Source organism: Podarcis gaigeae (genome assembly GCF_964106915.1).
Source record: "Podarcis gaigeae genome assembly, chromosome: 5".
Lineage (NCBI taxonomy): Eukaryota > Metazoa > Chordata > Lepidosauria > Squamata > Lacertidae > Podarcis > Podarcis gaigeae.
This window is the reverse complement of record NC_139681.1, coordinates 70,237,163-70,263,486: the sequence shown is the minus strand read 5'-3', so window position 1 is coordinate 70,263,486 and position 26,324 is coordinate 70,237,163. Positions and strand designations below refer to the sequence as shown.

The 26,324-nt window shown below is 40.9% G+C and overlaps 1 protein-coding gene across 2 annotated transcripts in view; it reads left to right on the top strand.

The window, feature by feature from the left end:
* EPHA4 (EPH receptor A4) overlaps positions 1 to 26,324 on the top strand; it is a 154,068-nt gene that overhangs the window by 121,363 nt on the left and 6,381 nt on the right. The window contains exons 9-17 of one of the 2 annotated variants that reach the window (XM_083742079.1): positions 125 to 183; positions 1,231 to 1,344; positions 2,092 to 2,277; positions 9,957 to 10,018; positions 11,170 to 11,379; positions 15,601 to 15,750; positions 19,708 to 19,901; positions 24,596 to 24,751; positions 25,071 to 25,957. In XM_083742079.1, the coding sequence (XP_083598205.1) occupies positions 125 to 183; positions 1,231 to 1,344; positions 2,092 to 2,277; positions 9,957 to 10,018; positions 11,170 to 11,379; positions 15,601 to 15,750; positions 19,708 to 19,901; positions 24,596 to 24,751; positions 25,071 to 25,185 (1,246 nt within the window). In that variant the 3' untranslated portion in view covers positions 25,186 to 25,957. Of the gene's footprint in view, positions 1 to 124; positions 184 to 1,230; positions 1,345 to 2,091; positions 2,278 to 9,956; positions 10,019 to 11,169; positions 11,380 to 15,600; positions 15,751 to 19,707; positions 19,902 to 24,595; positions 24,783 to 25,070; positions 25,958 to 26,324 lie in introns of both variants that reach the window. The other variant, XM_083742080.1, reaches the window with a different exon arrangement.

Here is a 26,324-nt window from a genome sequence, read left to right as displayed (position 1 = left end):
CGGTAGCACAGAGAACTTGTTTTGGCAGGCACAGTGATTCAGGTCTTGGCAGGCCCAGAAGACACTTGAGTTCACCACTAAGTAAGATATTTATTTTGTTTTGCTCTTTCTTTCATTCCAACAGACGGAGCAAGTATAGTAAGGCCAAGCAAGAAGCAGATGAGGAGAAACATTTGAATCAAGGTAAAAAACATTGATGCTTGGTTTTCCGATCTGGTTCAGAAAGCATGTCCTGTGTGTGTTCTGAAGCTTAGAAAATAAGATATGACATTTCCTTAGATGTGACTTTGCAGCTTGCTTTCTCCAAAGCTGAGAATTTGTGTCCCGGTTCACAAGCTGCATTGGTTATGTGGTTTCGTAGTTGGAAGCCTTTTCCAAAGGGTAGACTCACATCTCACACAAGCAGCCCCTTGTAAAAGCAGCGCTTAATTGTATGTGATCAACGTAGTTCCTAAACATACCTAACAAGCAGAATAAAACCTCTTTACTTGAGGAATATTCAGTGGGTTGGGAGACATGATGTCATACTTTCACATTACTTGCTTTTTTATAGTGTTGCAGGATTTATTTGGAGACTGGATAATATGGAGTGGGCTTGATCTCAATGGGACTTATTCCTGAGTAGATGTGTTTAGGATTGTGCTGTCAATTGAAGTTACAGTTTGAGGTTCAGTGTGGGGAACTGAAACAGATTGAAAAGTTCTGGTTCAAATATAGATCTGGGGCATGAACAGCTATGTAGCTCTACCAATATGCTGCTCGTTTGTTTTTCATGCTGTCACCAAAAAGCTGTGTTGCTGCTCAAAATATACTTGCTCAGAAACCCAGTTGCTTGCTGGTTTACCATTGCTGTGTTGCTATTCACACAATTTACAATCCAATCCAAAACCCACTTATCTAAGAGTATGTTGTTAATGTGTAAAAGCTTCCTCCGTTGTACAAAATGATCAGCACCTTTGCCCTTTTATCCTAAATTTATTTATTTTTGTGGTAGGCTGGCCTTTAATGTAGTTCAGGTAGCAGATCAATTCATTCCCAGGGCAAAGCCTGATTATCTATTTGAATGTATAAAGAAGACACATCTCTGCATATTAAAGCACATGACTGAATTTTTGTGGGTGTGTATTTCTTTTGTCACCCAGCCTTTTGACTGTCCACTACGAATATCAACTAATGATCCTTCATCCGTACATGGATTACATAACTAGACAAGGCATCTTTGTGTTGCAGGTGTTAGAACATATGTTGATCCCTTTACATATGAGGACCCCAACCAAGCTGTGCGAGAATTTGCCAAAGAAATTGATGCTTCCTGCATAAAGATTGAAAAAGTCATTGGTGTCGGTAAGCTCAAGTCATGACCATGTTAGACACTACAGTCATACCTCGGGTTAAAATAGCTTCGGGTTCATGTTTTTAGGTTGCGCTCCCTGGCGACCCAGAAGTAATGGAACGCGTTACTTCCGGGTTTCACCGCTCACGCATGTGCAGGTGCTCAAAACGACGTCATGCGCATGCGCAGACGCAGTGAATCGCGGCATGCACAGATGTGGGTTGCATTTTCTTCAGGATGCGAATGGGGCTCTGGAACAGGTCCCGTTGACATCCAGAAGTACCACTGTAATAGATTCATAATGATGGAAGGTTTACTGTGGTTTTAATTTCCTGGAAATTGTTTCATTTCGTTCTTTATTTGGCAGTTTTCTATCTCACCTTTCTACATTTTCAATCTTCAAGATAGCTTACAAAGACATTTAAATGAAGTTGTTTACCTTCTCAGCAAGGTAAACACTCTTCAGTGAATTAATTTAGTTGAATAAAACAACTGTTTTGCTGTTGTTCACCATAGTCATATTGTATTCCCCCTCACAAAAAGACTAAAATAAGTAAGCCAAGCAAAAAGAAAATCCCAAAGGAGATTGGAAAGTGTATTACACATACGAATAACCAAAACTGAAGGTTAGCAAGCATTCACAGAATCTTCTGGAATCTCTATGGCATCAATTAAAACATCATGGAGTTAAAATCACACAGTGACTTAGTTACCATCAGGTCTTTAATGGTTGGCGTTTGGGTCTCCCTTCTCTGAAGGTGAATTTGGTGAAGTTTGCAGTGGCCGTTTGAAGGTGCCGGGAAAGAGGGAGATCTGTGTTGCTATCAAGACACTGAAAGCTGGATATACAGACAAACAAAGAAGGGACTTCTTGAGTGAGGCCAGTATCATGGGACAATTTGACCATCCCAACATCATCCACTTGGAAGGGGTGGTTACGAAATGTAAGTAGGCCACAACCTGTTGCCAAATGTGTGATCATGTCTTTGACCAGGACAGTTTGGAAGTCACTATGAAATTAAATCAGCACAGAGCTTTTGCCGTTCCTGCTTTGAAATGACAGATGGAACAGATCCACCGATAGCTAATAGGAGGAAATCAGTGTAGCACTTGTCATTAATCTTGTTGTCAGCTATAAATGGTTTTATGGTTGCAGCCGATACCCTATCTTTGAGCAAGTTGTGCATAGTTTTACAAGGAAATGTAATACTACACAGTTTTAAGGGGTAAGGAGGAATGTGATAGAAGGATGCTTTGGTTTGAAGTGAGTTTTTTTTCACCTCTTTTTATTGGTATGCCAGGTGGGTACTTCTGAAAGTCATCTCTTTTTTTTAGGATTGCAGTGACTTTCAGTCGGATGAAGGGAAAGCAGATGGTAATCAATGCACCTAAAATATTTCATAAGAGACCAAGCACAATAAACCTGCGAGCTTTTATGCTTTAAGTCTTTAGGCACAGATGTAGGGAGCAGGCCTTTCAAAAGAAAATAACCCTGTCCTTAGCAAGAGGCATGTGTGTGTGCTCTTTCTGATTTTCGTCTTTGGTGCCGTTGCTTCTATTTCAAGCAACACCTGGTCAAGAATATATTCCCCTCCTCTCTTCTCTCCCTTTTAAAGACGATTAGCAGTCACTGTACCAATGAACGCCAGTCTAAGCCAGAAGAGAGCAAAACCCCATAGTCGTGATTTTCAAGCCAGAACTGAAATGCACCTGTGAAGCTTGTAGACCCAAGTAAAAGTATGCTGGAGAGGCCCTCACTGTTTGAGGTGGCTCTGATCCAGATAGATCACTGAATATAGCTTCAAAACATGGCCAGTATTCTTTTCTTTTTTAAAAAAGAAAGTATCTGTTTACATTTCAGGCCCTATTTTTCTTAGGATTGCAGTCGCTGGTTGTAGGGCAGAACTTTTGTCCGTTTATTGTTGTTTTTAATTGTCTTTGCTTGAGCAAAATATTTGGGAACTCACACACACGCAAAACTTGTAGCGTATCCCAGCTATATCTGGGCTTTGTGAAAATGTAGCTCTGTGCTATTGGTACTGTGAACAAGCAGCGTGCCTTTCAGGAGCTGGAGACAGGAGTAGGTTACCGGTAAAATACCCGGGGTTAGCGAAGTTAACTCTTTATTCAAAGAAACCAAAACAATGCAGGCCTAGTGATCCCAGCAACTCTTCCCAGTAGGTCATGCCCCAATGAGGCAGTCGCAAGAACTGAATAATAATAATAATAATAATAATAATAATAATAATAATAATAATAATAATTTATTTATACCCCGCCCATCTGGCTGGGCTTCGCCAGCCACTCTGGGAGGCTTCTAAAAAAATATTAAAATAATGTAATACATCAAACATTAAAAGCTTCCCTAAACAGGGCTGCCTTCAGATGTCTTCTAAAAGTCTGGTAGTTGTTCTCTTGTGGGAGGGCGTTCCACAGGGAGGGCGCCACTACCGAGAAGGCCCTCTGCCTGGTTGCCTGTAACTTGGTTTCTCGCAGTGAGGGAACCGCCAGAAGGCCCTCGGTGCTGGACCTCAGTGTCCGGGTAGAACGATGGGGGTGGAGACGCTCCTTCAGATATACTGGACCGAGGCCTTTTAGGGCTTTAAAGGTCAGCACCAACACTTTGAAGTTTGCTCAGAAACGTACTGGGAGCCAATGTAGGTCTTTCAAGACCGGTTTTATATGATTTTGGCGGCCGCTCCCAGTCACCAGTCTGGCTGCCGCGTTCTGGATTAGTTGTAGTTTCCGGGTCACCTTCAAAGGTAGCCCCACATAGAGCGCATTGCAGTAGTCCAAGCGGGAGTAGTCCCCGCCTTCCCACTGCTCTCTAAGGCTCCTCCCCTGTTCCTTCCTTAGCAGCCTAAGGCTTCATCTTCTTGTCTCTCATTTATCCACCCCCTTCATTTTCCTGCATGTTCTGGGAGACCAGGCATGGAAGGAAGCTTCTCGCAGCAGGAGAAGGAGACTCCCTGGATTCTTCTGCAGCCTGCTTCATCTCTGCTTCTTGCCCCCTCTCCACTCTAGCCTCTGCTTCTGGGCTGTCTTTTGCCAACAGCTCACTAAACGCTGTTACCTCTTCAGCTTCCAATGCCTCCCCCCACCCCAGTCTGCTCCCTCTTTTCCCTCTGACCACTCGTTGTCATCCCACCACCAATCCCCTGGATCTGAACCTTCTTCCCTTGGAGGCCAGTTTGTTCCTCCCATCACTCCTCTGCCTCCAGCTAGTCCATGACAGCACCTCCCTTGATTCTGCCAGTATTAAGAATCTGGTATGCGCAAAAATTACTGCAGAAGAACAAACACCTTAGCTCTGTCAGCTTGTGTTGCCTCAGGAATCACAAATTAAACATATCAGTCTCAAAGTGCCAGTGAACTGCCTGCAGCATGGAACTAATAGCAATGGGTTTTCATTGTTTCTTAAGGTTTTTTTTTCCTTTCTAAGGAAATCCTGGTATGATTCTGGGATGTGTGAACCTCCCTTTCCTCACTGAGAAAGTAATGCATTATTTGGAAGGCACTGAGTTCATTCCAGCACAGTGGGTTGGATTCCAAGAATTGTGAACAGTGTTCCGCCCATGAAATGTTTTCCCAGTCCCTCCTTGCTGCCGTCCCAAAATCCAATGCTGAGGGGGTGAGAGGAACCATGTGGTTTGGGGACATGGCAGGCTGTCAGTGGAGGGAGCTGTTGACAGAAATTTCATCAAATTTTCTTGGAAACCATGGAACCATAGAATTTTAGAGTTGGAAGAGACCCTAAAGATCATCTAGTTCAATCCCCAGCAATGCAGGAATATGCAGCTGTCCCATACGGGGATCAAACCTGCAACCTTGGTGTTATCAGCAACACCATGCTCTATCCAGCTGAGCTATTCACATGCGCAAATAAAGGCAGCATAGCCCATTTAGATACTTCAACCAGTATTGCCTGGATGAACGGGCCAAGGAGTTGTGACTCTGCTTTTAAAAATGGGATCTTCAACTTCATTGAGGAACCTAAGCCCTTTAATGAAATGCTTTAATTTGTACAAATATATACATTTAAGAAACTGATTAAATGGTTAAAGCCTGATAATTAACTGGTTAAAATCATGGTAATGAATTGATAGCATTGGTTTTTTTGAACCATATTCTACAAGTTGGGATCAGGGCTTGTTTCTGTAATTGCTAGAAACACACATACTTGGAATTGTGTGGGTTTTTGTTTTGTTTGGTTGGTTAACTGGCTATTTTATTTGGATATTAAGTAGAGCACTGTTGTTGTTGTTTAGTCGTTTAGTCGTGTCCGACTCTTCGTGACCCCATGGACCAGAGAACGCCAGGCACCTCTGTCCTCCACTGCCTCCCGCAGTTTGGTCAAACTCATGCTGGTAACCTCGAAAACGCTATCCAACCATCTCGTCCTCTGCCGTCCCCTTCTCCTTGTGCCCTCCATCTTTCCCAACATCAGGGTCTTCTCCAGGGAGTCTTCTCTTCTCATGAGGTGGCCAAAGTACTGGAGCCTCAGCTTCACAATCTGTCCTTCCAGTGAGCACTCAGGGTTGATTTCCTTCAGTATGGAGAGGTTTGATCTTCTTGCAGTCCATGGGACTCTCGAGAGTCTCCTCCAGCACCATAATTCAAAAGCATCAATTCTTCGGCGATCAGCCTTCCTGATGGTCCAGCTCTCACTTCCATACATCACTACTGGGAAAACCATAGCTTTAACTATACGGACCTTTGTTGGCAAGGTGATGTCTCTACTTCTCAAGATGCTGTCTAGGCCTGTCATTGCCCTTCTCCCAAGAAGCAGGCGTCTTTTAATTTCGTGGCTGCTGTCACCATCTGCAGTGATCATTGAGCCCAAGAAAGTAAAATCTCTCACTACCTCCATTTCTTCCCCTTCTATTTGCCAGGAGGTGATGGGACCAGTGGCCATGATCTTCGTTTTTTTGATGTTGAGCTTCAGACCATATTTTGCGCTCTCCTCTTTCACCCTCAAGTAGAGCACTATACTACATCAAATCAAAATGTGCTTAAAAGCATACATGTTACAGGTATATTTCCTTCAAAAAGAGGTTTCTTTTTAGGCCACCGTGTGTTTGCTACAGACATTGATTTTCATACCACCTTGGTAAAACAGAGAATCAACAAGGGAATCTTTGTATTGAAATCCCACTGAGGATTTTAACGCCCCCCCTCCCCAAGCTGGTACAGCTGTAACAGTTATAAATGAGTGCATGCTATTTGCATAATGTACTTGTCTCTGCATTAAAATGATTTTAAATTCCCAGCAGAAGGTGGGAGACCAAACCAAGTGTATTCTATTGCCAGGCTCCCTGTAGTTCATGCTTTTGCTACAAACCATCGTAGACACCTCCAAGCCATCACCATTTGGCAAACAGAGTTTCTTAAGTAGACATTTATCTCAATTTTCCCCTGTATGTTTACAGAGCCTTGGTGAAAAATGGGTGCATTTAAAGTTTCTGAAATTGCAACACAAGATCGATTGTTTGGGCAGATGTGTGGGTGCATGTTTGTGTGTGTGAGAGAGAGAGATGAGGAAAGAGACTAGTATGAACGCACTATTAGTGGCAAGTCAAGTGCTATTAATAATCAACTTCATGATGACAAGCTACCCCAATTAAACTCCATGGAGAAAAGTCTATGGCTACATTTGTTCATATTGTATGGTTACTTTTGCAGTCACAAGATGATGGTACCGAAATCAAACAGGTCCGCCACTGAATCCAATACATCATACTTTAAATAAGAAAGTTGTTTAGTGCTTTCCAAAGTGTGCAATCCAATTCCATCAAACAGTGGATCCCTCCAATTACTCAGTTCCACACAGGGTCTAGCATATGCTGGCTGCAAAATCACAGTCCAAGAGGGATAAGTCAGTGCTTTGACTCCATCTAGACCTCTTTGTCACCCCTTCAACACTGCATTGCCAAGGTTCAATAACTAATGGAGTTGTGCATTAATATATTCAAATGAAGAGTGTCTCTTATTTCTTTAAACTGACAAAGTACCTTTTGATTGCAGAAGGTTAATTAAAACCTATTTAGATGTATTTGTTCTGTCAAGTGACTCTAAGTCACAGTTGCAAAGTGTAAATGACATGGGGAAATATGCAGATTGGATCTAAGTGGGTTCCTTACTCACTGATGAATATTGGGAGGGGTGAATGTTCATATATCAAGAGGGTGGTTTTCCTCAGCCTTTGCCTTTAAATATTTGTATTCCCGGCCAGAATTTCTAAGCTCATATTGATACAGCTGCCCTGGATTTTTGTGCATGTGCACAGGGGGGAAAAACAACTTTGACTCATGCAAATAAGATAGTTAGGGCTGCAGATGCCTGATTTCTATTTCACTTTAACGTAAAGACTGGCTTGCATATGTAAACGTGGAATAAGATGAGGGACATGAATGTTTTGGCACTAGCTGAAGTAGCAAGGGAATCATGAACATACAGGTTCTGTGGAGAGGCTGGCCTCAGGCCAGCTGTCCCTAAATAAAAATGGAAAAGTGAAAGAGGTACAGGCTATTAATATGCCTTAGCATACTGTTTTCTAATCAGAAAAAGTTATTTCTGAAATAGGAGCTCCTAGTAGAATTGCAAGTGGAGGTAACCTGCTGAGTGAAAAATGTGCTAATGTAGATACAATTATAGGAGCTATTCCGTGTGAAAATATTTCACAGACCCGCAATTTTCCTAAGCAAACGTTTGAGCAGATTGATTTTTTTTGTTGTTCTGTTAAAATATGTTTTCTTTTACTCCAGATCTTTCCACACACAAACACATTCTGTTTACCCAAATAAGAGTATATGTGAAAGCCTCACCTCCTGATCCATTCATGGCATGTTATAAAACAAAATTTAGACTGGAAGAGGTTTAGAAAAATTAGCTACTCTCTCCCATGAGTTCCTGTGCCTGGCTAACAAGCCCTATCTTAGTCTTTGAGAATTGTGGATCTTAGGCAATCATTAGGAATGCTCACACATTCGAACTTGAAAGAAGCAATTCCCTTTGAGGACAGTTAGTGACGTGAAATGGGTTAGTTTATAAGTAATGTAACACTAAACTATGGAATGGGCCTCAGCTAGCCCTTGGGCTAACAGCTCCTCTTTCTCTTTCCAGAAGAAGGACTTTGCTGGCATATGTTTTTTATTTCAAGGAATCCTGGCGGGCTGTTTCATACCACTGTGGTTTAAAACAAACCCTAGCCAGTTTTTAGATAAGTCAGATTCAACCATGAATCATAAAGCTGGCTTATTAAACCAGCCTAAGTTTGTTTTAAACTATCATCTCTATTTTGTTTGTAACAAGTAGCCAGGATTCTTGGACACTGAAAGTACATGCTAATGAAGTCCTTCTCCTCACTGCGCAGGAAAATGAGGGAGAGTGTATAAGTCCAAGACTTCACTTGAGTTCATTCTAGCTCATGCATGTAGCACTAAACCATGGTTTAGGGTTATGTGCAAACCAACCCATTATGTCTGCAATGTGTTTTAAGTGATGTCATGCCAATAGCTGCTGGTATTAAACATATTAATAGATTATATTTCATCATCATGGATTTAGGCAGCAGGGTATCTGGGAAAGAGGCATAACTACTGCTCCAACAGTGGAAAGAAAGGTCTACAGGCAGGATGACACCTGCACCACCAGTAACTTATTGACATGCCCAAGAAAAGTTCACTGTAGATGTGCCACCATCTATACCCTGCCGGTGGTGGGGACAAAGTGGGGCATTCTGGGGCAGCGATGGGTCTAGCGAATTCAAAGCCCCCCTTTCCCCTGACATAGCCCCCCAAATTTCCCAGTACTATGCCAGCCCTTCAGCTGATGTAGTTTTCTCTCCCTTTGAAGTCAATGAGAAGCAACATGATAAAACTCTACTCCTATCACCCGCCCTCACCTCAGCAAGCTGGCAGGATGTAATGGTTACTCCATCACAGAATCTCTTCCTCATCCCATGATAGGATCACTCTAGAATAGCATCATTGTGTGCAACGCAGCGTTAATTTACAGTTCTCCATTTTTGTTAAAGTGTATGTTGTCTGCAACATAGTTCATTGACTAATTTGACCCTGCCTCCGTCAGTAGGGAGGAAATGGGTAAAGCATGTTTTTACATGGCAAAATAAATACTACGGATTAAGTAAATAGAAGGGAAATTACTGTTTATGCCACACCTGAATCTGCGCTTACAGCTGACAGTCCACATCCTTCAAACCATAACTTTGATTTCTCTCAGCCAAATGCCTACGGACATACAAATTCCCTAGCAAACGATGCAATTATCTTTACATTACTCCAAGTGCAAATAGGCCTATTTGGGTCTATTACTGCATCACCATTTCTTCTTTAGAGAGCAATTATGGATTCTTAAATTCTCTGGAGACCGTGGTGTGTACCGTAGTTAAAGACCTTGTCAATGAGTCAGCTAAAGTGTTAATTTTCTGGCTGGAATTCTTGAACACGTCAGCCTTGCATTAGTTCTTTTCTGGCTCACTCGACCTGAGAAAGAAGCTTGGAACTTTGGAGTTACGTTATTATGATTTTTTTATTTTTAAAGCTGTCTTCCTCCCCTAATTGTCTGCATCTATGAATTGTGTTTTTCCCTTCCAAATTTCTAGGCAAACCAGTCATGATCATAACTGAGTACATGGAGAATGGTTCTTTGGATGCCTTCCTCAGGGTAGGTGCCTGTGATAGAATAAACCCAAAGATTTTTATTATGATATCCTTATCATTAAAGATGAGACAGAATTATGCTCGTAAGATGCTTACGAGTGTGCTTTTCTGTAGGGAGGGGTAGGAGGCCAGGCAGCACAGAGGTGAAGTATAAAATAGTAAGCTCTAAATAATCCATGTTTAATCAGAAGCAGGTTTGATTAAAATGCTCATTAAAAAGTCTCACGGTGCGGTGGGCTAATTAAAACTGGAACATTCCACACATCCCAGGAAGCTAGTACAATAGCCACCGGACTGTGCTTTGCTGGTGAATTATAGGGCTAGTTGGCAAGGAATGCAGTAATGTGGTGGTACGGTTCTTAAAAAGATGTGACCGCGGTTCTTAAACTGTGCGGCAGGCCCCCTTTGCAAGTAGGATACTGAGAGGGGCGTGAAACAAAATCTCTGGGGAGACACAGGCTCCTCAGGTAGGTTCCTCCCTTACAAGCTGCTGGATAGCTTGAATTCTCACTATTGGCGAACCCTCACAAATCCACCTTTTGTGGAGGTTGCTGGACCCTTAATGACCTTACTCCTAAGAACATGAGAAGAGCCTGCTGGATCAGTCCAGTAGCCCATAGTCCAGCATCCTGTTCTTACAATGACCAACCAGATGCCTGTGGGAAGCCAGCAAGCAGGATCCTGGCACTCTCCCCTCCTGTGGTTTCCAGCAACTGGTATTCAGAATCATTGCTGCCTCCAACTGTGGCAGCAGAGCACAGCCATCAGTAGCCCTTTCTTCCCTGAATTTGTCTGACCATCTCTTAAACCCATCCAAATTGTTGGCCATCACTGCCTCCTGTTGGAACAAGTTCCATGGTGTGATTTGGCAGAATAATGATTAGAAAGAGCTGTTACTTCGTTTCTGTGGTTTGGGTCAGCATTTACTCCCTTAATTCCAGTTTGATCATACTATCCCAAGCCACCAAACTTTGCAACCATGATACAACCAACTCCGAACATGTGGAGATTGTTGGTTCTGGGTTCAGCAGGTATCCAGAGGGTGGAAGGCTTAAAATGTTTAAGGAACACTGAGATAAAGACAAAGTAGGATATATTATTTGGCAGTTTTCACTGCAAATGTTACACAGTTTCTTACTTATTTATTTATTACAGAAGAACGATGGCAGATTTACCGTAATCCAGCTGGTAGGAATGCTTCGAGGCATTGGCTCTGGTATGAAGTATTTGTCTGACATGAGCTACGTACATCGGGATCTGGCTGCTCGAAACATACTAGTGAACAGCAACTTGGTCTGTAAAGTTTCTGACTTTGGCATGTCACGTGTTCTGGAAGATGACCCCGAAGCAGCCTACACTACCAGGGTAAGGCATGAAAATTTTCAAGCCATTCTTAGCTATATCACTCATTTTCACATCACTATTTAATGTACATGCAAAAGACATTTGTAATCACAAAACAGCCCTGAAGTTGTATAACCTACATATACTTGAGACAGCTGATGTGTGACTCCTCCATTCATGTCCCTTTAACCTTAGGTAAAAAATAGTCCTGTGCTTCTGACATTCCAATGAGCCAGTGTGGTGCAGTGGTTAAGAGTGGTGGACTCGTAATCTGGTGAACCGGGTTCTCATCCCCGCTCCTCCACATGCAGCTGCTGGGTGACCTTGGGCCAGTCACACTTCTCTGAAGTCTCTCAGCCTCACTCACCTCACAGAGTGTTTGTTGTGGGAGAGGAAAGGAAAGGAGATTGTTAGCCGCTTTGAGACGCCTTAGGGTAGTGATAAAGTGGGATATCAAATCCAAACTCTTCTTCTTGGACCAGTCAGGGACATGAGGGTTCCTTGCACGTTCCTTGCATCCATAATTTCTGGGACATTGATACAGATGCTGTGATACAAAACTGGCCTTTTTTGAATATGGATAATAGAATCATAGAGTTGGGAGGTACTCCAAGGATCATCTAGTCCAACCAGCTGTCCCATCCAGGGATTGAACCTGCAACCTTGGCATTGTCAGCACCATGCTCTAAACAGCTGAGCTATCAAAGTTGATATGATGACCATGATCCTAATCCCCATGTGCTCATAAAGCTTCATCACTATCCATACAACCACCTCCAGGGTAGTTCTCTCACACGAGTAAACTCCCCTCTGGAGAGGAAGTTAAAAGGTCTTGATTGGTTTATTGGTTTGCAGGAACCAGCCACACTGGAGAAAGCCTGCATGCAAGGTGTGCCTGACATACAGAAACATACAGGCTCCAGTTGCATTAGTGCCAGAATTTCAGCCATTGTGTTTTAAGTTCTTTCTGCTTTTGCAAAGATTTGAGTATGCCAATACGGTGGAGGACATGCATTGCATGCCAAAGCTCTCAGGTTGTATCCCTGGAATCTCCAGTTACATCTGGTAGAGAGGGCTTTGTTAGAAAATCTGGAGGGACACTGCTGGTTACTGTAGGAAGTACCAAGTTACATGAATCACTATTGATCCTGGTGAGTGCATGTAGGTATCTACATATAGACAGACAGATAAAGAGATATGTGTATGTGAATTGTGTGTGTGTGTGTGTGTGTGTGTGTGTGTGTGTGTGTGTGCATGTGTGCATGCACGTATATGTGCATGCATACCTAACATTGCTAATAACACATACCTTGTGGCATTCTTTGTCATTACTAAGGACAAACACATTGCCATTTATTACAAAAACAAGGGGAGCTTATGAAAGTCACATGGGTTTGTGTGCCAGTGACATCAGTGGCATGATCCCGCATGTGGATGTATTTATGTCTGATGCCTAAAGATGTAGAACATTAAGATTTTATATGCATTGTTTTACTGACTTTGCTAGATGGGTTTTAGTCATCCGCATGTAAAGTCTAATGAGGCAAATACTGCAGCTTGTAAAGCAATATCCTGATGATCACAAACATCCTTGAAGTTTATACACATCAGGATAAAAGGAGGTACAAGGTTTATAATGTAGATTTGTAATTTTTGTTAGATGTTTTGCCTTTAAATGCCTGCAATTCTCCATCTGTTCTCCCAAGTGCAGAGATTGTTAGAAAACCCAGTTTGTGCTGTTTAATTCTCACATTTCCCCTGTAATGAACATGCAGTTCATTAAATTTGGGGGGTGGGGGTGGGGGTGCAATTTGCCTTGTGAGTGTTTAATGCTGTCCAGCCCTGCAATTTCCCACTAACAAGGGCAGTGGGGTTTTGAGCCAAGACAGATTTCGAGAGAGCTGTGTTCAAACAGAAGGGCAGGAGGCAAAGCACTGAAAAGCCTCCCTTTCAATTTGGTGAGTGCAAATATAGTAAAGTGTTTTCCCTTCCAACAGAACTACAACAAATATCTATAATTTGCATCACAGTACATTGTCTTGTTTTGGTATCACTATTCAGGACAATTTGGATGAGTTCCATGGTTGAGTAGCCAGAAGGAATCTCAAATTATAATTGTTCTTTTTAAAAAAAAACAACCACCCATTAATACTATTGAAAGCTGAGTCAATCATAAGGGTTCTGTCGGTTAAATGGACTTTTATTCATTGCTATATTAAATGAACGAAGCTGTAACTTGGCCACCATTCATAGGCACTGAAAATCATGAGTGCAAGAAATCTACGTGTGTCCTCAAAATTTCCTGCAGCAGCTATCATCACCAATGTGTTAGGCTCTTTTTCAGCCACCCCCAATTTGATGGTTCTCAGCCAAAGCCTGTTTGTTGTGCTGCCTCTGGGACTGGTAGGAATGCTCCCACGAAATCTCATGGGGCAATCCAACTTCCCGCAAGATCTCACAAGAGCATCCCCTCCGTACCCACATATAGTTAAATTTGTGCAAATTAAATGTGCGTAAGATGTGGGCATACTGTATAAAACAATAGCACTGTATCTAAGATAGATCCCATTGTTTACATCCTTTCAATCTTTGGAACCACCATTTACACTTTACATCTCCTTGTTCTTTACTGATTTATAAGGAAAAAATTACTCAGGACCTTTTGATAAGGGTGTTTGTTTTTTAAAAAGAAAAAAAGATTAAAGTTCATTTGATTAGCCCTATGCACAAATCTGTTGGCACTCTCAAATAATTCTAAAAGGTTGCCGTGCCATGACAGTTGTTCTTCCTCAAGTGTTGTTCAGTAAGACTAGGTCTTCTAATATATAAATTCAGAGTTCTACGTTGTTGAAGGGACAAGTCCTGTATGGCATCATGAAATCACCCTAAGGGTCCCAAACTAGTTATCAAACATGTTTGGGGTTTTTTGTGATAGTGGCATGTGGGGAATGAATGCAAATTTTGCAAGCTTTCATGGGAGCACCATATTGATGCCATAGAAGGCATATATTGGAGAACAGATGGGGGGTGGAGAGAGGGAGAAAGGCAGGAATATGAGACCATTAGCTATGATAGAAATCATGAAAGCATACTGGGGGTGGGGTGGGAAATGATCCGCAGCAATAAACTACAAAATCTTTGGGTTTTTTAATGACTTTCTGCAAATGGAACTGCAGAAAACCTGAAACTCAATTAAGAACACCTTGTTCATTAGCATAAACAAAAGGAGAAATCTTTTTTCTTTCTTTCAAGAGAAGCTAAATCAAATAATGAGGATGGTATTACTTTTAAGCCATTACTAAATTACTAATGATTTGATTAGACATGCTTCACAACAGCAGCTCCCAAATGTTTTACTTAGGAGCAAACAGTGTATGTGCTCAAAAAGCACTTGAGGATATATGACTTTGGACAATTTGTTCACCAGTTATGGACAGATTCCAGAGTTCTCTGATAAGTGTGGGCTGCAGCTGAAGACATATATGTTGAAGAACTGGACAAACAAGCCTGGCAGTAGCAATAGACACGCAAGATCACATTAGCAAAGCTCTTGCATTCATAGCAAGTATCTAAATATTAAGTATGCAGTTATAATCCTGTGACCGATACTTTGTGAACTCCTAGCTGCATTAATCCTAGCCTTAAGAAGTGGAATACTTACGTGCTGGTAATAATATTCCAGTTTCGTGGTTCCCATACCTGTGACAAAAAGCCAATGGATGACGTTCCCTTCTTTGTTAGAAACGGCATTGGACCAATTTTGTGTGTGTGGTTTGTACAATTAAAAAATAAATAAATCTGTGCCAGGATAACCTAAATTCCGAATTTAAAAAGCAGATTTCCACAACCTGTATAAATTATGCAAATTAATGCACAGTCTTGCTTTCTCCCCATAATATAGTCTGCTTGTCGTGGGAAAAGGCAAAGACTTGCAAAGCCCAAACAACTTAAAATTCTATTCAGCATTTTCTACACCACATGTTTTCAAGACCATTGGTTCAACCATAAAGACTAGAAACTTGATTTGTTAGTTATTTTAAAGATACTGATATTTGGAGGAGCTATGTCCATAGAAAATATTCATTTTCTCTGTAGGCTGAATAGACATGTAATTTTACTGATTTTTCTTTTCAATCATTTCATGAACACCACCCCATTGCTTTGATAAATGATGATGTATAACGTTGACATAAACCTAAAGTGCTTGCTTTTATATAAATGCCTTTGTTGATTTATTTGCAGGGTGGGAAGATTCCCATCAGGTGGACTGCGCCAGAAGCAATTGCCTATCGTAAATTTACATCAGCTAGTGATGTCTGGAGTTATGGAATTGTAATGTGGGAAGTGATGTCCTATGGAGAGAGGCCTTATTGGGATATGTCCAATCAAGATGTAAGTGTTCTTCACCTTCATCTAAATACTGCCAATGTTAGACCTAGCTACATGATATCAGTAACTGCATTCCTGTACACGTGTACTCTGAAATACATTTCATTAGACATGGGATTGCTGCCGAAAATGTCATTTGGGGGCTGTGTTTGTTTGATGCTTCCCCAGGCAGTTGGGGACTGAGTCAGAATGGCTCAAAATGTGGCTGGGGTTAGCATGTGCTTATCCAATGGAATAAACACATTGCTAAAGACAGCAATAAAACAGCAGAATTATTACAGGTCGCTGATGGTTTTCTCAAGAACTGATGACTTGAGCTCCATAGCCTGGGTATTTCTTCCTCATAGTTCAACTGCCCACTGCTTCTGGGAGCAACATTTGTTAGGTCTTAGTAAAAAAATCAAGGAAATAGGAGGTGAGTTCCTCCTAATGCAGTGCTGCAATAATGCTACCAGACTCAATAGGACTCTGCATAAATTCAGATGACCTTTTAGCACACTGTAGTTTCCCATAATATGCATGTAATCAACTGGTGCACTAGCAGTCTCTGTCTTCCTGCAAAGCAGTAAGTATTCTTTTGCCATCGACTGAATTAAAACATATAGTAAATAAGTTGTCTTTCCACCCTCTGTGTCAGAATTGTTGCTCCAAAGACAGGACTGTGATCTTCTGAATTAATATGAGACAAAGTCCTATGTGATTAGCCCATCTTTCATGGTTGCATAATTCACACACAGCCCCCAGTCATTATGACAATGCATCATTTAGGAGCAACTCCAACCCAGCTTGGGGACTGCCTCTGAGGGACACCATTGTGGAGGTGGATAGAATCTACTATTTGCATGCATCACTTCTTTTTTTTAAGTCAAACCTCTCCATAGTCTTTTGGGGTGGTGGCACAATAAAATATTAGAAATATATTTGCCATATCTAACAATCCTGGAGCTGTCTACAGGAGTGGGAGGGAGCTGTTCTTTTCTTGGGGTCCCGGCCATTGAAGATTTGACCTTCTAGTATCAATACTAGTGGGAAGGGTTAGCTGCTACAAAGATGTCGTTTCACAGTGTAACTTTTCCTACTAGAAATTAATATGTTTGTGGAGAGGGAAACTGTTGTGGAGAGGGAATGGAATGGGGTATCCTGGGAAAGGGCATGCAGACTGGATGAAGCACTGAAGCAGAGTATTCTACACAGTAACATTTGGTTGCAAGTCTCGTGTGTGTGTGTGTACATTTGTCTGTACTTTTGCTTCATGCCATGTGAAAGCATTGAAATGAGTTAAAACTCTTGCAAATGGAACCTCAGGAAAGGAAAGCATTTATCCATTTGCAAAGCATTTCAGGTATTCTAGTGTGGAAAGAAAATTGTTAATATTGATTCTGTACCACAATTCCCCATTTGAGGATCCGTTAAGAATACATCAGTAAAACTGGTTTTCCAATTAAGGGTAAATATTTCAAACCCTAGTATGGGTTTACATTCATATTTTTGAACTAATAATGCTAATCTAAGACTGCACAAAGAATTTCATTGGGAACATGTGATATTATTATTATTGTGCAAAATGTTTAAGCAATAACAACAATAGAAGATATGTCCTTGGGGGACATTAAAAAGCAGCTTTAGTAAATGACCCCTTGTAAATTATGCAACTCTCTTTAACTGTACCATCTGGACTCCTTCAGTTCATTCCAAGAGGGAGTTAATAAAATTCCTGCTATTGTAGAATAGTCCTGAAGAAAAAGATGAAGAGGAATCTAATATATAGCAGAACATTTTAGAAAAGGACGACAGTCCGGTGAAAATGAGATATAACCTTTACCAGGAGGATTTATAAGCAGATTAACATTTCTTCCGTCCTCGATCTGGAGATATGAAACACTGAACACTTTAGTTCAAGGCAGGAAGCTGCATAATACTCACCCACCTTCTTCTGTATAACTGAAAAGTTTCCAACATTGTTTACATGTGGATGGCACTGAAGCTGAAAAGAGATTTCCTTTTAATTTCCTTCAGATGTGGAATATATTTCAGGAGGGCCCATAGCTCGGCGGCTGAGTACATGGTTTGCATGTGTAAGATCCCAGATTCAATTGCTCGCCTCTCCAGTTAAAGATGAGATGGGGAGGCCACAGCCCTCCAGAAGTTATTACATTCCCATCAGTCCCAAACAGAATGGTCACTGTGATGGGAGTTGGCGTCTAATAGCACCAAGAGGGCTCTAAGTCCACCATCCCTGAGCTAAAGGATCACAAGCAGAAGATCTGGAATAGAGCTGACACTTTTCGGAGTAGGCAAGCTTTAGTTCAGAATAAACAAAAAGGCACTAAGCAGTTAGCATGAAAACAAAGCTTCAGATGTTCTCCGGAAACATTATGAGCTTTTAGTAACAAAATGGAATTCGGAGCAATGTTGAATTAGGTTTGCTGATGCTTTTTATGCCCTCTTGCCCATGAGAGAGCAAGAAGAATGGCCACATTAATTGGGCCAGTGATGTAGCTATGACGCCTTCTGCTAGTGGAGGCAAAGGAGAAGCTATGCAGCTCACGTCACACAGATTGTCACATAGATAAAGAAATACTGCACAGTGGCGGTGAGGAGGAATCTTTCTCCTTGCAATTAGAATGCAAATAAGGCTTGGAAAGTTATTAATTTTGTGGTTCTGAATAGGGCAGGGTTGGTAGCCTTGGAGACGACACTCTTCTCTGTTTGCCTTAATGCCTAGTGGCAATGGAAGTAGGAGTCCACATTGCCTGCCTTTGTGCCTTACCCCGACACTTGTGAAACCAGTTGTATGGTTGTGCGAATCAATGTGTGTGGCCAATTAATCTTGCTTCTCTCTGTAAAGACTACCAACAAGAGTGCCCATTAGTGCCAACTGTGACGGGGTGAAGGGTTGCGAACTGGGTAGACCGGGCTGTGAGGAACTGGGTCTTGATTATGCATGAGCTTATTCTACATAGGTTTGCCAAACAGGCAGTATGTGATAATGAGCCATATGTATGAAGGGGTTTATGGTGTCCTTTATACAGACAAGTTTTGGATCCTGTTGGATACTGTTTATAATTACACACTTTCAAGTGACACAGTAGGCCAGTTTGCATCTGGCCTTTGTGGGTGCAGAACAGCCCAAGGCAATTTCCCTCTCACATTGCATGGGAGACAGACAGATTTAGGGAAGGGGAAATAGGACCAGGTGTTCCTGGAAGTGGAGTAGAGCTGAGAGAAACAGTAATACCGTCCGGTCGGTATCTGGGACATATGGGAATTGTTGACAACTTCAGGAAATCTTATTTTGGTTCTACTTCCAAAATGACCGGCTGTCAGTAAAGCAACAAAAGTGTTAATGTGTGATGTGCTCATCTACTTGCCTGTATATTTAGTCATCTAGTCTGCAATACTAAACCCACTTTCCTGGGAACAAGCTCCATTAAACTCAATATAACTTATAACGTAATCCTAATCATGTCTACTCGGAAGAAAGTCCTACTAAATACAGTAAAGCCTACTCTCAGGTAAATGGGGTTGGGATTATACCCTTTCTTCTGAGTAGACATATTAGAGGATTGTTCCACTGAATTAATTTCCTCCCCTAGTTTCTAATTTGGAAGGCATTTGCTATGACTTCTTATAAGACAGGAGTTTTAGAAACAAAATCTAAAGCAAATAACAATCATTTTTCTTCAATCTCAAGTTTAAAATGTAATACATTTAAAATGCCTCCGCTCTCCATTACTTTAATAACGCAAACTCTTAATTACAGTTTTCTGAAAAAGCAAACAATAAATATTGGGAAGTCCAAAAAAAAAAATGAAGCTTTTATACAAACATGCATTTACTGTTATTAAATGTGCCCTTCTTTAAAACGCCAAACTTATTCAAGGTTACCCCATTTTATAAGTATTAAATATATTGTTTTATTTAGCTTTGCTAAAATTCTGCCTTTCATTTGTTTGTTAGGTTATCAAAGCCATCGAGGAAGGGTATCGGCTGCCGCCCCCGATGGACTGCCCCATTGCTCTCCATCAGTTGATGTTGGACTGCTGGCAGAAGGAACGCAGTGACAGGCCTAAATTTGGACAGATTGTCAACATGCTAGACAAACTCATCCGCAACCCCAACAGCTTAAAGAGGACAGGCTCCGAAAACTCCAGGTCAGCTGCGCTTTCTTAATGGTGATGGATGAGGGAATATAGTGGTGGCGACAGGCAGCTGTAACTCACCTCAACTTCTTTGCTGAAACTGAAGTCTACTTCATAACGCTGGCCAGATTCTTTACACTTCCCACCCCCACCCCCGCTTCTGGTTTTTCTTTTCTAAGATTGCAGTGGAAAGACTGTTGCCCATTTGGGTTACACTAGCATTCCATTGGTCCATTGTATGCGGGAAAGATCCTTGTGGGATTTTTTTTTCTTTTTTTCTTCTCTTGTCTTTTGTCCTTCTTTATATTGCTGAGCTTTGAGCCTGAACATTGTTATAATGTAAGGTTTAGGTAACTCTGAAAGTGCCTGGAAGATTAGCTTCTTTTCTAATTGGAAAGGGAATAGGATACAAAATATGGAACCTTTAAAAAGTTTTATTTATCCTCCTCAAGTCATTGACCACAACAGAAATGTAAGGCTTTAATGTGCAAGGCCTGTGTGTTGTTCTAATTTGAATAAATTAAGGAAAACATAGGGTTTTTAATTAAGAAACAATTTGAAAACAAGGGGCAGAGGTTAATAATCCTCATCCCCAAATAAACTTTACAAGTAAGAACAGCAGTGGTGACTCTGTCATTGCCTGCTCAGGAGTGAAGGCCAAACATAAAAGCTGGTCTTATTTGGGAGTGAGTCCTATTAAATTCAGTGTAATTTATTTCTGGGTAAACGTGCATGGGATATCACATTGTGTGAGTCATTTGGGGCTGTTGCCCATGTAAGAAAGAAGTAGCTAATATGGGGTTGGATTCTAAGAACCACTTGTGGAATGAAGTTGGTAGTAGGAACACCTCTTGCTCTCTGTAGCTCCCAAAAATCTTCTCAGAAGATGCCTCTGCCCAATCACAGCCCCACCTCATTCAGGAGAGGCCACTAGTTCTCAGGCTCCTGTACATGGAAGAGAGGGCTATTACTGACTGCAAGTCACAATGGCTATGTAGTACCTTCATTGTCTGAGGCAGCATAAATATCAGTTGCTGGTATTCACAAGAGGGCCAAGTGCTTTTGGGTTCTGCTTGCAGGCTTGTCGTAGGCATCTGCCTGGTTTCTTTGAGAACAGGATGCTGAAATAGATGGACCTTTTGTATCATCCAGCTGGACTCTTGCCTTCCTAAGATAGGAAAATTAGAGTCTTTTGTGGGTCAACATTTATAGATCCCTCACAATTTCTTTTGCCAGTATTGGTGGTGAGGCTACTTATAACATGGTGATTGTTTTTAGACTGGCATGCCAGTCCTCACGGTACAGATAAGGCAGGCCTCATTCGGTTGAGATGAACAGGAATAGAAGCATGGATTCTCATGCTTGCGGGCTCTTAATTTCTTAGCAGTTATTTGTCTGCTTAAAGAAGGGGGAAATTTCCCTCAAGTGCATAATCAATCATGTGTCTCCAGGAACAAGTTGTCATAGCTGGCCAGAGGCGAGATATGAAACAAGAAGGAAATATTCTAAAAATGACACAGATCTTTCACTGAGGGGAAACAACTATTGCATTTCTCTCAAATGAGACTTCTCTTACAAGTGCAGGTGTCATCAGAGGCCAGACCATACTAGATTCAGCTGCTGACAGTCCGGTATCAAGGAAAAAAAGTGGTTTTTCATGTTTAAATGAGTATGCCCCTCAGTGACCATTGCTTACCATTTACATTACCAAAGACAGGTTATTAGCCCTCTGAGGCCACTATCCTCCTGTTTTCTCCAGATTGCTCTAATTGCATCTGGAGCCTGGGAAGTGTATCCCTCTGTCTGTGTTAAATTATTTAAGAGAGAGTGTGTCACATAATACCAACTGTTTAATCTCCTTCAGTTGTATTTGATCTTGGTCTGCTGATAAGCATAGATCTCTGACAACCATTAGCTACTACTGCAGTGTAGAATCTGATATTCATAGCTGATTTCCGCAAAGTGTCGAAAGTACCTTTTTACACGGGGACGCAGTGCAGAGCAAAAGATGTCTGTTTGCACTTTCATGTGAATCTGTACAGCGAAAGCTACCAAATGCGTGCTCTTTTGTGACTGCCCATTGCTCACCTCTTTGATGCATGCTAAATATATCATCTGCAGAAAGAGGTGTGGTGGCTGTTAAGAATGAAAAATAGCATTCAATCTAGATGAGAGCAATCCTGGACAATAACTTATATACAATGCCTTTAAAACACCCAGTCTTTGATCTTATTGAAATAAATTAAAACAGCTTTTTTAAAAAAAATATCAAAAAAAAAAAATCACCATCGTCATCATCTTAAGATTTGAGTAAGGTGCTATGGCCTATTCAAAACCAGTGCTGTGTGCAAAGGGTGTAAAAAAAAAAAAAAAAACTGTATTAATAGATGTGTTGATGGCGTTAAGATCCTGCAGATAATCTGAACTGGAACACAAACACACATTCCACAAAACAAAGATCAAAGACGCCATTATTCTGTGCCAGGCACACATGCCATTCAGAAACTGATTGATTAAAGTGGATTAACTCCCTGCCATCCCAGCTTTCAGTGTGCCAGGTTGAAGCCTTCCTTAAGTTCTCAGCTTCCAAACTATATGAGAGCACATAGTTCCACTAGTGACGTTTCAGTTATGTTGAATTAAGATCTTATTTTTCATGGTAGACAAGAAGTACATGGGGAGAGGCTGGTTCTGTCACAGTAGATTGTTTCCCATTTAAGACCTCATTTACTTTTCAAAGTGTTATGGATGAAACAAGCTTCTGTAGCCTGCGTTGCATTCTTGGGGGATCAAACTGGTGCAGTCAGTTCTGCTGGTATAATAAATTCTAGGGAAAGGTTGGGTAGGCATCTTCTGGAAATGCTTAATTAAATGGTATCCTGCATTGATGAACAAGTTTACACCAGACTGCCTGTGCAGGCAGTTTCATTTCGGGTCTCTGCGCACCACAGATTAATGTGGCAACAGGCACTTCTGACCTAATTCCATTTTTTAATTATTCATCCTAAGCCGAAGGCTTTTGCACATAGACAGAATTTCCCTGCAAATCATGGGTTCTGACTGTCCCCAGTGGATAACATAGCACTTAGCATGTGTCTGGAGCCTTTTACCAATAGATCAGCTAGTTTTCTGGCAGCAGTCGTGGTAGCACATTGTTCATCTATGATAAGAGGTGTTGCTTCTGGACATTTTCAGCTGTGTGCTTGAAACCCCAGTTCACATCTTAAGATCTCCACACGAATGCACCCTTGAATGCAATGTATCATGGGGAGAAAAATGATGAGAGTGTTAATTGGCCTTGAGGACATCCCTAATAGTCTGAACCCGTTATGGTGTCTCTGCAAACAGGCTTGGCCACAGGGTGTATGATGACTTTGTAATGACATTGCAGCTGCATTACAGTATCACAAATGTTTAAAAAATGAGATGTGTGAGACTTTACAGATTGTTCCCCAAAGGGACTGAAACTCTTACCCTCATCAGGCAGAACTTTAGTAACTGTCTTTGTCAACAGCTTGGTACCAGTTTACTTGAAGGATTGTCCTTCTCCATGTATGCCCACTCAACCACTTTGCTGTGTGGAACATGATATCCATTTGGCGCTTGAAATCAATCAGTCTTTTTAGCTTGGCAGCACCTACACTTTGGAACTCATTGCCTCTTGACATAATAATAATAATAATAATAATAATAATAATAATAATAATAATAATTATTATTATTATTATTATTATTATTATTATTATTATTATTATTATTTATTATTATTTATACCCCACCCATCTGGCTGGGCTTCCCCAGCCACTCTAGGCGGCTTCCAAAAAAATATTAAAATACTGCAATACATCAGGCAGGTTCATTTGCTGTACTCTTTTCAGGACCTGCTAAAAACATTTTAGCTCACAGAGCCTATCCAAATGTGTAGATGTTGACACATTTTAACCTGTTTTCATGCTAACTGTTGATTTTAATGATATTTAGGTTCTTTTTTTAAAAAAATGCCTGTGTTTAACTTTTATTTTCCATTACAATTCAAATGTGTGGGGCTGTGTTCTTGTTTTTTTGAAAACCACTTAGAGGTTCTATCTACAATCAAATGGTAAATAAAATAAACAGTGGCTCACCTTTCTACCATCTAGCAGAAAAGCAGTTTATTGTGGAAAACCTTTTTTTTAAAGGGACCTCTCTTAGGATTAGATATATAGAAACAAATGTGTTTGCAATTCTCCCCACAATATTTTCACCTACATTTTCGTATCTGTCTCTGTGTATACATATTGAAGTTACACATTGTGACCGTGTAAATATAGTTCTTAAGTGTTTTGGAACGTTTTGCCATATACATTTGTGTGGGAAACTATTGCATATTTGTTTATTCACATTATTTATACTCTGCTGTTCAGGTAGAGCTCACAAAGTAGTTTGCAGAAGATTATTATAACTATAATCACTGGTGGGGAAAAAAGTTGCAATAGACAACTTGTTTATGTAGAAAAAGCTGTTATTGCTTCTTCTCACTCCCCTCAGGGCAAAATGGTTCTGCAGAAGCCCCTGTGGTAGTAGTTGGAGGCACTTGTTTCTTACAAATCTCTAGGATTATATGCTTCTCTTATCTGTACTGAGCACTGATTATGCAATATAAAGTCTGGCTGGATTTTTGTTGCTGTGACATCTTTTTAATCATGTTCTTCTGCTGTTGTTCCTAGACCTAATACAGCTCTGTTGGATCCAAGTTCTCCTGAATTCTCAGCCGTAGTTTCCGTCGGCGATTGGCTCCAAGCTATTAAGATGGAGCGATACAAGGATAACTTCACAGCTGCCAGCTACACTACCCTAGAGGCTGTGGTGCATATGAACCAGGAGTAAGTACTCAGCGGTATAACAAAAAAACTGGTAAATCTGGATATTTAATCGGCTTTTTTTGCTTTGCACTGCATATCATTGCATCCATTACAATATTAGAATGCCTTCAGTCTACAATGTGTGCCGTTCCAAAATGCCCTTCAGCTGCTTTAATCAAGCATTAGTATACATTCACCTTGCTTTGCCTTCTTTTCTCCTTTTTTGTGTATGTGCCTGTCTCAATATATTTTAATGGATTTTACTTAATATATTTTACTGGATCCACTTCTGACAAAAAGTTTTCACCCTTCGGCTTCTTTCTTTTTTTGCTTCATGCAGCGACCTGGCAAGAATTGGAATTACCGCCATTGCACACCAGAATAAGATTCTGAGCAGTGTGCAGGCAATGAGGACCCAAATGCAACAGATGCACGGAAGAATGGTTCCCGTTTGAGCCAGTACTGAATGAACTCAAAACTCTTGAAATTAGTTTACCTCATCCATGCACTTTAATTGAAGAACTGCACTTTTTTTACTTCTCCTCGCCATTTGAAATAATAATAATAATAATGATAATAATAATAATTAAAAAAAAAGAAGATTTGCAGCGTCGATTGATATATAAAGTTTGCCGGGAGTGTTGCGGGGAGGGGAACTACAGAAATGACAGCCCGTCATTTGTGAACAGGCCTGGAACAAATTTATTTCTTGGAATATACTTCTGTGTTGATCGACATTATGTAATATACATGTATCTATATAACATCACATACAAGTTCTGATGCTGTGTTTGCTGCCAGATACTGTGCTTAAAGGATGGAAGGTACTGTTGTTCCCTCAACAGCCACTGGGATTACAATCATTGTGTTTGGTCTGTGGGGTAAACCACAGTTATTCACCTTTTAGTGGAATGAAGAATCTTCTGTACCAAGACATGTTGGCATATTCTGGGCATCAACGGTACCTTGCAGAAACCTTGAGGGAAAATATCCTATGGGCTGATCAGTGCCTCTCAATCGAAGATTTGCCCACTTCCAAGCTGAGACGGAGAGCAATCTTTATATGGATTACTGGATTATTATTTTTTTGAGGCTGGAGAGTTTATTGAGGCTTATACCGATCATCATTTTTGAACTCGCATAAGTCAGCCATTCTTGACTGTGGATCTTCCAGACTTGCATCCTTTTGCCCTTCTAAGAGACAATTGATTGTGCAACATTGAAAAGGTCAGTGGGACTATGGTTTCCCCTTTCATTGTGATAATGGTGGCTTCATTTCCTTATCAGTAATAAAAGAGAATGCACTGATGGGATGTAGCTAGTAAAATACCCTTTCCCCCCTTTTTAATTTAGTAAGACAATTATTCTAGATGTTTGTTTTCTACACATCGTGGAGGGCATAAGATTTCATTAGTTGACTCCATCAACCAACACTAGAATGTATGAAATGTCTGCATTGGAAATCACTTTTGTAGGTCTGTGTAGGATGAACTTTACACAACATTTTGTGGTGTGCAGATTACATGGTTCAATTCTGCATGCATTGGGCTCTACACACATAGGTACCTATTTCATTATGACTCATATAGACCAT